Genomic DNA, 13,814 nt, shown 5'->3' with positions numbered 1-13,814 from the left:
ATGGGTGGCTGGCTGACTGACTGACTGGGTGGCTGGCTGACTGACTGATTGACTGGGTGGCTGGATAGGTGGGTGGCTGACTGGCTGGCTGGGTGGGTGGCTGGCTGGGTGGCTGGATGCATGAATGGATGGCTGGGTGGCTGGCTGGCTAGATGGATGGATGGATGGCTGGCGGGCCTAATGGTTGGCTGGCTGGGTGGGTGGGTGGCTGGATGGATGGATGGGTGGCTGGCTGGGTGGCTGGCTGGCTTGGTGGCTAGCTGGGTGGCTGGATGGATGGATGGATGGATGGCTGGGTGGCTGGATGGCTGGATGGCTGGCTGGCTGGGTGGGTGGCTGGCTGGATGGATGGCTGGCTGGCTGGCTGGCTGGGTGGCTGTGTGGCTGGCTGGCTGGATGGATGGCTGGCTGGCTGGCTGGCTGGATGGCTGGCTGGGTGGCTGGATGGGTGGGTGGGGGGATGGCTGGGTGGCTGGGTGGCTGGATGGCTTGCTGGCTGGGTGGGTGGGTGGGTTGGTGGGTGGATGGCTGGGTGGCTGGATGGCTGGCTGGCTGGCTGGGTGGGTGGGTGGGTGGCTGGGTGGGTGGGTTTCTGGGTGGCTTGCTCACAGGGAGACGCTGTGTAAAGTGTATTTAGCTTATTATGACCGACATATACACTACTGTTCAAAAGTTTGGGGTCACATAGAAATGTCCTTGTTTTTTGTGAAGAGGCGATTCTGGGATGCTGGCCTTCTAGGCAGAGTTGCAAAGAAAAAGCCATATCTCAGACTGGCCAATAAAAAGAAAAGATTAACATGGGCAAAAGAACACATACACTGGACAGAGGAACTCTGCCTAGAAGGCCAGCATCCCGGAGTTGCCTCTTCACTGTTGACATTGAGACTGGTGTTTTGCGTGTACTATTTAATGAAGCTGCCAGTTGGGGACTTGTGAGGCTGTGCTAACATAATTGCAAAAGGGTTTTCTAATGATCAATTAGCCTTTTAAAATGATAAACTTGGATTAGCTAACACAACGTGCCATTGGAACACAGGAGTGATGGTTGCTAATAATGGGCCTCTGTATGCCTATGTAGATATTCCATAAAAAATCTGCCGTTTCCAGCTACAATAGTCATTTACAAAATTAACAATGTCTACACTGTATTTCTGATCAATTTGATGTTATTTTAATGGACTTGGCTTTGCTTTTCTTTCAAAAACAAGGACATTTCTTAGTGACCCCAAACTTTTGAACGGTAGTGTACGTGGTAGCACACAGATGTCTTACAGCCTGCAACACACACACACACATACTGACAACACACACACATACACACTGACAAGACGCACACACATACTGACAACACACACACATACACACACACACATACTTACAACACACACACATACACACTGACAACACACACACATACACACTGACAACACACACACACACATACTGACAACACACACACATACACACTGACAAGACGCACACATATACTGACAACACACACACATACTTACAACACACACACATACACACTGACAACAAACACACATACACACTGACAACACACACACACATACTGACAACACACACACATACTGACAACACACACACATTCACACTGACAACACACACACATACACACTGACAACACACACACACACACACTGACAACACACACACATACACACTGACAAGACGCACACATATACTGACAACACACACACATACACACACACACATACTTACAACACACACACATACACACTGACAACACACACACATACACACTGACAACACACACACACATACTGACAACACACACACACACATACTGACAACACACACACATTCACACTGACAACACACACACATACACACTGACAACACACACACACATACTGACAACACACACACATACACACTGACAACACACACACATACACACTGACAACACACACACATACACACTGACAACACACACATACTGACAACACACACACATACTGACAACACACAAGGGCTCATGAACTGGTTGGACAGTTTTTGTCAGAAATGCTGGCTTGACATTCACAATCATGGAAATTCTCCCTGGTTTGCTAATGTATGGTAAAAGTCATGTTAATGCATCTATATCGTGTTTAGATTCTGCAGTTAAGGTTACATCACTTTTAGAGTAGAGACAGAGAACACAGATAATGTTCAAACACAGATTCTTATAAGAGACTTCATGTGTGAAGTTGAAGGTTAAACCTCTAATCCATCCACCCACTGCTCAGAAAGACCGAGATTATTATTCTAGTCTTTATAAAAGTGAAGTTTGCCTAATGACATTCTGATCCTGAATTATTTAGCTTTCTGTCCTTGAGAGAGACAGAGATGGAAAGATGTTTTAGAACTATAATATTTTGACAGACTCAAGTTCCTGATGCTGCTGCCTGGGAGCAGTGAACTTGGAATATTGACTAAGTGATAAGCCTCAATAGAAAACCCCTGAAAGGTTCTGGGAGTGACATTCCTCTCTGCTAAAATCAACAAGTATGTAAAGATTAATCACTTTTCACGAATAAAGTTACTGGTATTTCAATGGATTTTATATCAGAAGGTCAATGACCTGTTTTCCTATTACAGTCAAAGCTATCAACAGAATCTATCAGAATCCACGCAACTGTGTATACAATTTGCATGCTACTGTATACATAATGTACATGAATTACAGAGACCCATTCACAATAAATAGCCGGATATTACACTGAAATGGTTTAGGACGGAGGGACGGGTATTTGTAATCTTATCTGGTGCTGCAAGCAAACTCTGGGGACATTACAAGAAGCCCTTATTATCTGAGTGACATTGAAATAAAGCCAGTGAATGGGAGAGAGAGAGAGACTGTTGACAGCAATCTGACTGCAATCTATCAGGCCTAAATTTGTCTCTTCAGCTCTGAAATAATGCTTTACTGAAATGGACCCACCGCAAATATTCATCTGGGTGAAAAACTCATTTTTGTTAAGATACAAAAGTCTAAATGAGAACATTTATGAGCTATATTTCAATTACTGAGGTGGAAACAGTGATCTATGTATATCAACATTATGCTAATGGTTGTGTTTCTCTCTCCTGTTCTGTTTCAGTGGTACTGCTGGACACCACCTCTGTTTTGGGAGAGCTGGGATGGAATACCTATCCCATGAATGGGGTAAGAGAGTGTGTGTTTGGGTTTGTGTGTATGTGTGTGTCAGGGTTCGCACAAGGTGCTTGAGGTGCTTAAAGTAATTTGGCACTCTGAAATTCAAGTACTAGAATACTTTGAAAATCAGATATTTTCTCAAGTTGGTACTTGAAAAGTACTTAAAATGAGAGGAGAACAGAAATGATGAAATATGTTAATATGAAAATATTAGAAAAATGTATTGGTCTTGTGAATACATTTCAGGCAGTCTACCAAGTTTTATTTCCTCACGTGTTTGGCGCTCTGGATGCCAGACGAGCTCACTCATTCCACCCACACGGCCACTCAGCCAGACAGGACAGAACTGACTGATTAGGTGCCACCAAACATCATATTGATAGCAAAAATCCCGGGAAAATGTAGATTCAACCTGCCTGGCAGGATATTGATGTTTATGAATGGGTTTTGCCAGACCCAACCAGGGTTGTAGTGGAGGTTAAACGCACGTAATCGCTGTTTACACACCTTTATATTTGTGAAATAGCATTTACTCACCATTTTGTTAATTATCGTATACCTACATATTGCGTTCCTAGCCTTGATCAACGCTCAGAAAGCTTATACCTCTGCGAATGAGTGTAATCATGAATGATTCATGTATGCTTGTTATGTTTGCCTGCTCCCCTGGATTTGCTTTGTTAGCAGCGCATTCATTTACCACTCTGTCTAACGGGAATCTCCGCCCAAGACAAAGGCCGAGAGGTAAAACGAACTACCTCAGCACAGACCTACAGTGGCAAGTAGCAGAGAGACGCTGCTGACAGTGGGAATTCTTTTAACATCCCTCAACTCCTGCCGTGTCAACAGACTCTCGGAGAATGAGTGTACAACTATTAAAAAGATGCTGATATTTCAGTCAGATGTCTAGCTAGCTAGGTAGCTTAAGGGCTCAAATCAAATCCAATTTTATTGGTCACATACACATGGTTAGCAGATGTTAATGCGAGTGTAGCGAAATGCTTGTGCTTCTAGTTCCGACCATGCAGTAATATCTAACAAGTAATCTATCAATTTCACAACAACTACCTTATACACACAAGTGTAAAGGAATGAATAAGAATATGTACATATAAATATATGGATGAGCGATGACCGAACGGCATAGGCAAGATGCAGTAGATGGTATAGAGTACACTATATACATATGAGATGAGTAATGTAGGGTATGTAAACATTATATAAAGTGGCATTGTTTAAAGTGACAAGTGATACATTTATTACATCCAATTTTTAATTATTAAAGTGGCTAGAGATTTGAATCAATATGTTAGCAGCAGCCACTCAATGTTAGTGATGGCTGTTTAACAGTCTGATAGCCTTGAGATAGAAGCTGTTTTTCAGTCTCTCGGTCCCAGCTGTGATGCACCTGTACTGACCTCGCCTTCTGGATGATAGCAGGGTGAACAGGCAGTGGCTTGGGTGGTTGTTGTCCTTGATGATCTTTTTGGCCTTCCTGTGACATCGGGGGGTGTAGGTGTCCTGGAGGGCAGGTAGTTTGCCCCCGGTGATGCGTTGTGCAGACCTCATTACCCTCTGTTTATCCTTACGGTTGTGGGCGGAGCAGCTGCCGTACCAGGCGGTGATACAGCCCGACAGGATGCTCTCGATTGTGCATCTGTAAAATGTTTTGAGTGTTTTTGGTGACAAGCCAAATTTCTTCAGCCTCCTGAGGTTGAAGAGGCGCTGCTGCGCCTTCTTCACCACGCTGTCTGTGTGGGTGGACCATTTCAGTTTGTCCGTGATGTGTACGCCGAGGAAGTTAAAACTTTCCACCTTCTCCACTACTGTCCCATCGATGTGGATAGGGGGGTGCTCCCTCTGCTGTTTCCTGAAGTCCACGATCATCTCCTTTGTTTTGTTGACGTTGAGTGTGAGGTTACTTTCCTGACACCACACTCTGAGGGCCCTCACCTCCTCCCTGTAGGCCGTCTCGTCGTTGTTGGTAATCAAGCCTACCACTGTAGTTTTGTCTGCAAACTTGATGATTGATTTGGAGGTGTACTTGGCCACGCAGTCATGGGTGAACAGGGAGTACAGGAGAGGGCTGAGAGCGCACCCTTGTGGGGTCCCAGTGTTGAGGATCAGCGGGATGGAGATGTTTCCTACCCTCACCACCTGGGGGCGGCCCGTCAGAAAGTCCAGCACCCAGTTGCACAGGGCGGGGTCGAGACCCAGGGTCTCGAGCTTAATGACAAGTTTGGAGGGTACTATGGTGTTAAATGTTGAGCTGTAATCGATGAATAGCATTCTTACGTAGGTATTCCTCTTGTCCAGATGGGTTAGGACAGTGTGCAGTGTGATTGCGATTGCGTCATCTGTGGACCTATTGGGGCGGTAAGCAAATTGGAGTGGGTCTAGGGTTGTCAGGTAGGGTGGAGGTGATATGATCCTTGACTAGTCTCTCAAAGCACTTCATGATGATGGAATGAAGTGCTACTGGGCGATAGTTGTTTAGCTCAATTACCTTAGCTTTCTTGGGAACAGGAACAATGGTTGCCCTCTTGAAGCATGTGGGAACAGCAGACTGGGATAAGGATTGATTGAATATGTCCGTAAACACACCAGCCAGCTGGTCTGCGCATGCTCTGAGGACATGGCTAGGGATGCTGTCTGGGCCGGCAGCCTTGTGAGGGTTAACACGTTTAAATGTTTTACTCACGTTGGCTGCGGTGAAGGAGAGCCCACAGGTTTTGGTAGCGGGCCGTGTCAGTGGCACTGTATTGTCCTCAAAGCGGGCAAAGAAGTTGTTTAGTTTGTCTGGGAGCAAGACATCGGTGTCCTGCCACATACGTCTCGTGTCTGAGCCTTTGAATTGCGACTCTACTTTGTCTCTATACTGATGCTTAGCTGGATTGATTGCCTTGTGGAGGGAATAGCTACACTGTTTGTATTCGGTCATGTTTCCGGTCGCCTTGCCATGATTAAAAGCAGTGGTTCGCGCTTTCAGTTTTGTGCGAATGCTGCCATCAATCCACAGTTTCTGGTTGGGGAAGGTTTTAATAGTCACCGTGGGTACAACATCACCGATGCACTTGCTAATAAACTCGCTCACCGAATCAGCGTATACATCAATGTTGTTGTCTGAGGCTATCCGAACCATATCCCAGTCCACGTGATCGAAGCAATCTTGAAGCGTGGAGTCATATTGGTCGGACCAGCGTTGAACAGACCTGAGTACGGGTGTTTCCTGTTTTAGTTTCTGTCTATAGGCTGGGAGCAACAAAATGGAGTCATGGTCAGATTTTCCCGAAAGGAGGGCGGGGGAGGGCTTTGTATGCGTCGCGGAAGTTGGAGTAGCGGTGATCCAGAATTTTGCCAGCCCGGGTCGCGCATTCGATATGCTGATAAAATTTAGGGAGCCTTGTTTTCAGATTAGCCTTGTTAAAACCCCCAGCTACAATAAATGCAGCCTCAGGATATGTGGTTTCCAGTTTATATAGAGTCCAATGAAGTTCTTTCAGGGCCGTTGATGTGTCTGCTTGGGGGGGATATACACGGCTGTGATTATAATCGAAGAGAATTCTCTTGGTAGATAATGTGGTCGGCATTTGATTGTAAGGAATTCTAGGTCAGGTGAACAAAAGGACTTGAGTTCCTATATGTTGTTATGATCACACCATGACTCGTTAATTATAAGGCATACACCCCTGCCCTTCTTCTTACCAGAGAGATGTTTGTTTCTGTCGGTGCGATGCGTGAAGAAACCGGGTGACTGTACAAACTCTGAAAACGTATCCCAAGTGAGCCATGTTTCTGTGAAACAGAGAATGTTACAATCTCTGATGTCTCTCTGGAAGGCAACCCTTGCTCGAATTTTGTCTACATTGTTGTCAAGAGACTAGACATTGGCGAGTAGTGTACTTGGGAGAGGTGAGCGATGTGCACGTCTACGGAGCCTGACCAGAAGACCACTCCGTCTGCCCCTTCTGCGGCGCCGTTGTTTTGGGTCGCCGGCTGGGATCCGACCCATTTTCCTGGGTGGTGGTCCAAACAGAGGTTCCGCTTCGGGAAAGTTGTATTCCTGGTCATAATGTTGTTGAGTTGACGTTGCTCTTATATCCAATAGTTCTTCCCGGCTGAATGTAATAAGACTTAAGATTTCCTGGGGTATCAGTGTAATAAATAATTCATAAAAAAGCGAAATACTGCATAGTTTCCTAAGAACGTGAAGCGAGGCGACCATCTTTGTCGGCGCCAGGTAAACATTAGCCAGGTAGCTACCTATAACTAGCTGGCTAGAAGGATGAAATTAGAAGCTAACGTTGTACAGAGCCTGACCTCAGCAGGAGCAGTTGACTGAAATTAAGCTCGCTATAATCAAAAGATGGGCTATTTTAAGTTCTCATAACAAAATACCTTTTCTTTATAGAGACAGACAGTGGTGAGTCAGGTTGCAATGAAGGAGGCAAAGGAAATACATAGAGAGAGGAAGCATTAAAGCAAGCAGGGAGAGAAGTTAGACATACAATGGTTCCCAAACTTCAAGTCCGGGACAATTTCAAAGATTGTACTGAGTTACAGTTCATATAAGGAAATCAGTCAACATCATCAGTCTTAGACTTACCACTCATGTATTTAGTAAATAAGTAGTGAAACACATATTATTGAGTAGAACATCAACAGGACCACAGTGGAGAAGGTGAAAAGCTTTAAGTTCCTCAGTGTACTGTACACATCACTGACAGTCTGAAATGGTCCACCCACACAGACAGTGTGGTGAAGAAAGCCCAAGAGTGCCTCTTCAACCTCAGGAGGCTGAAGAAATTTGGCTTGGCCCCTAAGATCCTCACAAACATTTACAGATGCACCATTGAGAGCATCCTGTCGGGCTGTATCGCCGCCTGGTATGGCAATTGCACCGTCCGCAACTGCAGGGCTCTCCAGAGGGTAGTGAGGTCTGCCCAGTGCATCACCAGGGGCACACTGTCTGCCCTCCAGGACATCTACAGTACCTGATGTCACAGGAATGCCAAAAAGATTATCAAGGACATCAACCAGCCTTTTCACTCTGCTATCATTCAGAAGGCCAGGTCAGTACAGGTGCATCAAAGCTGGGACAGAGAGACTGAAAAACATCTTCTAGCTCAGACTGTTAAATAGCCATCACTAGCCACCTACCACCCGGTTACTCAACCCTGCACCTTAGAGGCTGCTGCCCTACGTACATAGACATGGAATCACGGTTCACTTTAATAATGGAACACTGGTCACTCTAATAATGTTTACATACTGTTTTACTCATTTCATATGGATATACTGTATTCAATTGTATTCTAGTCAATGCCACTCCGACATTGCTCGTCATAATATTTATATATTTCTTAATTCCATTGAGAGATTTGTGTGTATTGTTGTGAATTGTTAGATACTACTTCACTGTTGGAGCTAGGAACACAAGCATTTCGCTACACCCGCAATAACATCTGCTAAATATATGTGTGTGACCAATAACATTTGATTTGATTTGAATGGTAAGTTAGTTGTTTGTTTTTTCATGCGGTTGTAGCGATATACTGCCATCTGTTGGTGACCAGAAAGAATTGCATAATAGGACCTATTTCAAATTCATGGTACTTGAAAATAAATATTAGTGCTTGAAAAAGTACTTGAAAGTCCTTCAATTTCACTTGCCACTGTCTGTCCATATCCTTGTGTGTGTGTGTGTGTGTGTGTGTGTGTGTGTGTGTGTGTGTGTGTGTGTGTGTGTGTGTGTGTGTGTGTGTGTGTGTGTGTGTGTGTGTGTGTGTGTGTGTGTGTGTGTGTGTGTTTGTTTGTTTTCCTACATTATCAGAACCCCAGTGTTCTAACATTTCACCTGAATGTTCTGAAAAGGTAGGAAAATATCAGGTCCAGAATTTGTTCAAATGTTATTTTAAGGGTAAGGGTTAGGTTTAGGGTTTTGGGTTTAGGGTTAGGTTTAGGTTTAGGGTTAGGCCTATGGTTATGGTTAGGTTTAGGGTTTTTGGGGTTAAGGTTAGGGATAGGTTAAGGGTTAGGTTTAGGGTTAGGGAAAATAGGATATTTAATGGTCAAACATTTTTACACTCCAAAAGGTCCTAAAATTTCACTGTGTGTGTGGGTGTTCTCAGGTCTGTTGTATTTCAAGACCTCTAGAGAGAAAAAGGATAGAACTGAGTGAGATAGCACTGGTCTCTGAGGAACCTCTCTCACGTTCAATCTTTTTTTCAATTCCCAACTTCACTCAATACTAAAGGGCCATAGAAAGTTATAATAGACTCTTTCAATGTGAGTGAAAAGAAACGATTTGGATTCAATTTGGGATGTCTGGTACGAGCACGGCTGGATCTAACATGACGTGGCTGTGTGTGAATAGAGTGGACAACTGTCCGTTCATACTGGAAGACCTAGGTCTGTATTTGGGATGTCTGATACGAGCACGGCTGGGTCTAACGTGACGTGGCTGTGGGTGAATAGATTGGATGACTGTCCATTCATACTGGAAGACTGTTCAGATTACCTCTTGACAAACTGTTTCCCAGTAGCTCTATAAGTGAACTCTCTAACCTCTCCCTTCATCTCAGTAGCTCTTTAATAACTTCTCTCTAACGAACGTTAGCCCATTCAATCCGGCCGGCGGGTGGTTTGAGTAAAAAAAAATACAATTGAATGACATTTTTTCAATCGACATTGAAATGACTAAAACCTAATGGAAACTGTGCAGAAATGACAATGGCCTACATTTATAGTCTCTTCAGTCTGTCCAGCTTGCTAACAGTCATCGAAACGAAAGCTAGACAGTCAGGGAGGATTCAAAATCCAAAAGCGATGGATAAAGGAAATGTAATACATTTTAAATCCGGCTCTCTGGACCTCCGTGAAGAATAAATGTGGCCTGCGGGGAAAATGAGTTTGACACCCCTGCCCTAACCTCCTCCCTCTGTCTTTATAGCCTCTCCCCTCTATACCAGCCTTTCGTCTGGCAGATCCCATCTGTGCCTCTGTATTTCTGAGGCTTTCACTTTCTTCACCTCTCTGAAACATTCTCTCTGTCTTTCTATGTCTACCACCCTGTCTCTATCTTCTTTACCTCTCTGTGTATCTCTATGGCCCTGTCTGTCCCTAATCTATAGCTCAGTGTATCTATATGGCCCTCTCTGTCCTTAATCTATACCTCTGTGTATCTCTATGGCCCTGTCTGTCTCTAGTCTGTACCACACTGTATCTCTATGGTGTTATCTGCCCCTGTACCACACTGTATCTCTATGGTGCTATCTGTCTCTAGTCTATAGCTCAGTGTATCTACATGGACGTGTCTGTCCCTAATCTATACCTCTGTGTATCTCTATGGCCCTGTCTGTCTCTAGTCTGTACCACACTGTATCTCTATGGTGTTATCTGCCCCTGTACCACACTGTATCTCTATGGTGCTATCTGTCTCTAGTCTATAGCTCAGTGTATCTACATGGACGTGTCTGTCCCTAATCTATACCTCTGTGTATCTCTATGGTCCTGTCTGTCCCTAATCTATACCTCTGTGTATCTCTATAGCCCTGTCTGTCTCTAGTCTGTACCACACTGTATCTCTATGGTGTTATCTGCCCCTGTACCACACTGTATCTCTATGGTGCTATCTGTCTCTAGTCTATAGCTCAGTGTATCTACATGGACGTGTCTGTCCCTAATCTATACCTCTGTGTATCTCTATGGTCCTGTCTGTCCCTAATCTATACCTCTGTGTATCTCTATAGCCCTGTCTGTCTCTAGTCTGTACCACACTGTATCTCTATGGTGTTATCTGCCCCTGTACCACACTGTATCTCTATGGTCCTGTCTGTCCCTAATCTATACCTCTGTGTATCTCTATGGCCCTGTCTGTCCCTAATCTATACCTCTGTGTATCTCTATGGTCCTGTCTGTCTGTAGTCTATACCACACTGTATCTCTATGGCCCTGTCTGCCCCTAATCTATAGCTCAGTGTATCTATGTGGCCCTGTTTGTCCCTAATCTCTATCTCTGTGTATCTCTATTAGAGGTCGACCGATTATGATTTTTCAACGCCGATACCGGTGCCGATTATTGGGGGCCCAAAAAGCCGCTGCCGATTAATCGGCCGATTTTTCCCGAAATGTATTTATAATAATGACAATTACAACAATACTGAATGAACACTTATTTTAACTTAATATAATACATCAATAAAATCAATTTAGCCTCAAATAAATAATGAAACATGTTCAATTTGGTTTAAATAATGCAAAAACAAAGTGTTGGAGAAGAAAGTAAAAGTGCAATATGTGCCATGTAAGAAAGCTAACGTTTAAGTTCCTTGCTCAGAACATGACAACATATGAAAGCTGGTGGTTCCTTTTAACATGAGTCTTCAATATTCCCAGGTAAGAAGTTTTAGGTTGTAGTTATTATAGGAATTATAGGACTATTTCTCTCTATACGATTTGTATTTCATATACCTTTGACTATTGGATGTTCTTATAGGCACTTTAGTATTGCCAGTGTAACAGTATAGCTTCCGTCCCTCTCCTCACTCCTACCTGGGCTCGAACCAGGAACACATCGACAACAGCCACCCTCGAAGCAGCGTTACCCATGCAGAGCATTGGGAACAACTCCTCCAAGTCTCAGAGCGAGTGACGTTTGAAACGCTATTAGCGCGCACCCGCTAACTAGCTAGCCATTTCACATCGGTTACACCAGCCTAATCTTGGGAGTTGATAGGCTTGAAGTCATAAACAGCGCAATGCTTGAAGCACAGTGAAGAGCTGCTGGCAAAATGCACAAAAGTGCTGTTTGAATGAATGCTTACGAGCCTGCTGCTGCCTACCACTGCTCAGTCAGACTGCTCTATCAAATCATAAACTTAATTATAACATAATAACACACAGACATACGAGCCTTTGGTCATTAATATGGTCGAATCCGGAAACTATCATCTCGAAAACAAAACGTTTTTCCTTTCAGTGAAATACGGAACCGTTCCGTATTTTATCTAACGGGTGGCATCCCTAAGTCTAAATATTCCTGTTACATTGCACAACCTTCAATGTTATGTCATAATTACGTAAAATTCTGGCAAATTAGTTCGCAACGAGCCAGGCGGCCCAAACTGCTGCATATACCCTGACTCTGTTGCAAGAGAAGTGAGACATTTTCCCTAGTTAAAAGAAATCCATGATAGCAGGCAATATTAACTAAATATGCAGGTTTAAAAATATATACTTGTGTATTAATTTTAAGAAAGGCATTGATGTTTATGGTTGGAGCAACGTGTACCTAAGCGATTATATGCAACGCAGGACAGGCTAGATAAACTAGTAATATCATCAACCATGTGTAGTTAACTAGTGATTATGATTGATTGATTGATTGTTTTTTATAAGATAAGTTTAATGCTAGCTAGCAACTTACCTTGGCTTCTTACTGCATTTGCGTAACAGGCAGGCTCCTCGTGGAGTGCAATGTAAAGCAGGTGGATAGAGCGTTGGACTAGTTAGCCGTAAGGTTGCAAGATTGAATCCCCGAGCTGACAAGGTAAAAATCTGTCGTTCTGCCCCTGAACAAGGCAGTTAACCCACCGTTCCTAGGCCGTCATTGAAAATAAGAATGTGTTCTTAACTAACGTGCCTAGTTAAATAAAGGTGTAAAAAATTTAAAATTAAATAATGTAAAAAAATAATCCAAAAATACCGTTTTCCGATTGTTATGAAAACTTGAAATCGGCCCTAATTAATCAGCCATTCCGATTAATCGGTCGACCTCTAATCTCTATGGCCCTGCCTGTCTCTAGTCTGTACCACACTGTATCTCTATGGTGCTATCTGTCCCTAATCTATACCGCTGTGTGTCTCTATGGTCCTGTCTGTCTGTAGTCTATACCTCTGTGTATCTCTATGGCCCTGTCTGCTCTGTCTCTGCTCTGTCTGCTGGATGTCAGGAGAGGAGAGGTGATTACATCATGTAGGTGGTTATGACAGCCAGAGGCAGCAGAGAGAAGACCTGTCCTGTCTGCAGCTCTGACTCCATGATTAAGCTGTCAAACCCTCTCCTCTCCCTCCTTTCCTCTTCCTCTCCCTCATCTCCTATCCACTCCTCTTCCTCTCCCTCCTCTCCTCTTCCTTTCTCATCCTTTGCTTGGCCAGAAAACCAGTTTCCTATGAATATTTAACACGGTAAGGTGAGAGTTGCAGACGGAGAGAGGGAGGGAGGTCTGGAGGGAGGGAAGGAGGTCTGGAAGGAGGGAGGTCTGGAGGGAGGTTTAGAGGGAGGGAGGTATAGAGGGAAGGAGGGAGGTCTGGAGGGAGGTCTGGAGGGAAGGAGAGAGGTCTGGAGGGAGGTCTAGAGGGAAGGAGGGAGGTCTGAAGGGAAGGAGGGAGGTCTGGAGGGATGTGTGGAGCCAAGGAGGGAGGTCTGGAGGGAGGTCTGGAGGGAAGGAAGGAGGTCTGGAGGGAAGGAGGGAGGTCTGGAGGGAAGGAGGGAGGTCTGAAGGAAGGTAGATCTGGAGGGAAGGAAGTAGGTCTGGAGGGAAGGAGGGAGGTCTGGAGGGAAGGAGGGATTTCTGGAGGGAGGTCTGGAGGGAAGGAGGGAGGTCTGGAAGGAGGTCTAGAGGGAAGG

The 13,814-nt window shown here is 44.5% G+C and overlaps 1 protein-coding gene across 1 annotated transcript in view; it reads left to right on the top strand.

Annotated features, from left to right (window-relative positions):
* Window positions 1-13,814, top strand: part of LOC106586540 (ephrin type-A receptor 6) — a 255,977-nt gene that overhangs the window by 10,590 nt on the left and 231,573 nt on the right. The window contains exon 2 of the mRNA XM_045707380.2: window positions 3,129-3,193. Coding sequence (XP_045563336.1) covers window positions 3,129-3,193 — 65 coding nt within the window. The remainder of the gene's footprint in view (window positions 1-3,128; window positions 3,194-13,814) is intronic.

Source organism: Salmo salar, chromosome 25 (genome assembly GCF_965601325.2).
Source record: "Salmo salar chromosome 25, fSalSal1, whole genome shotgun sequence".
NCBI lineage: Eukaryota > Metazoa > Chordata > Actinopteri > Salmoniformes > Salmonidae > Salmo > Salmo salar.
Note: the sequence above shows the minus strand (reverse complement) of the source record. Positions and strands in the feature narration are given on the sequence as shown.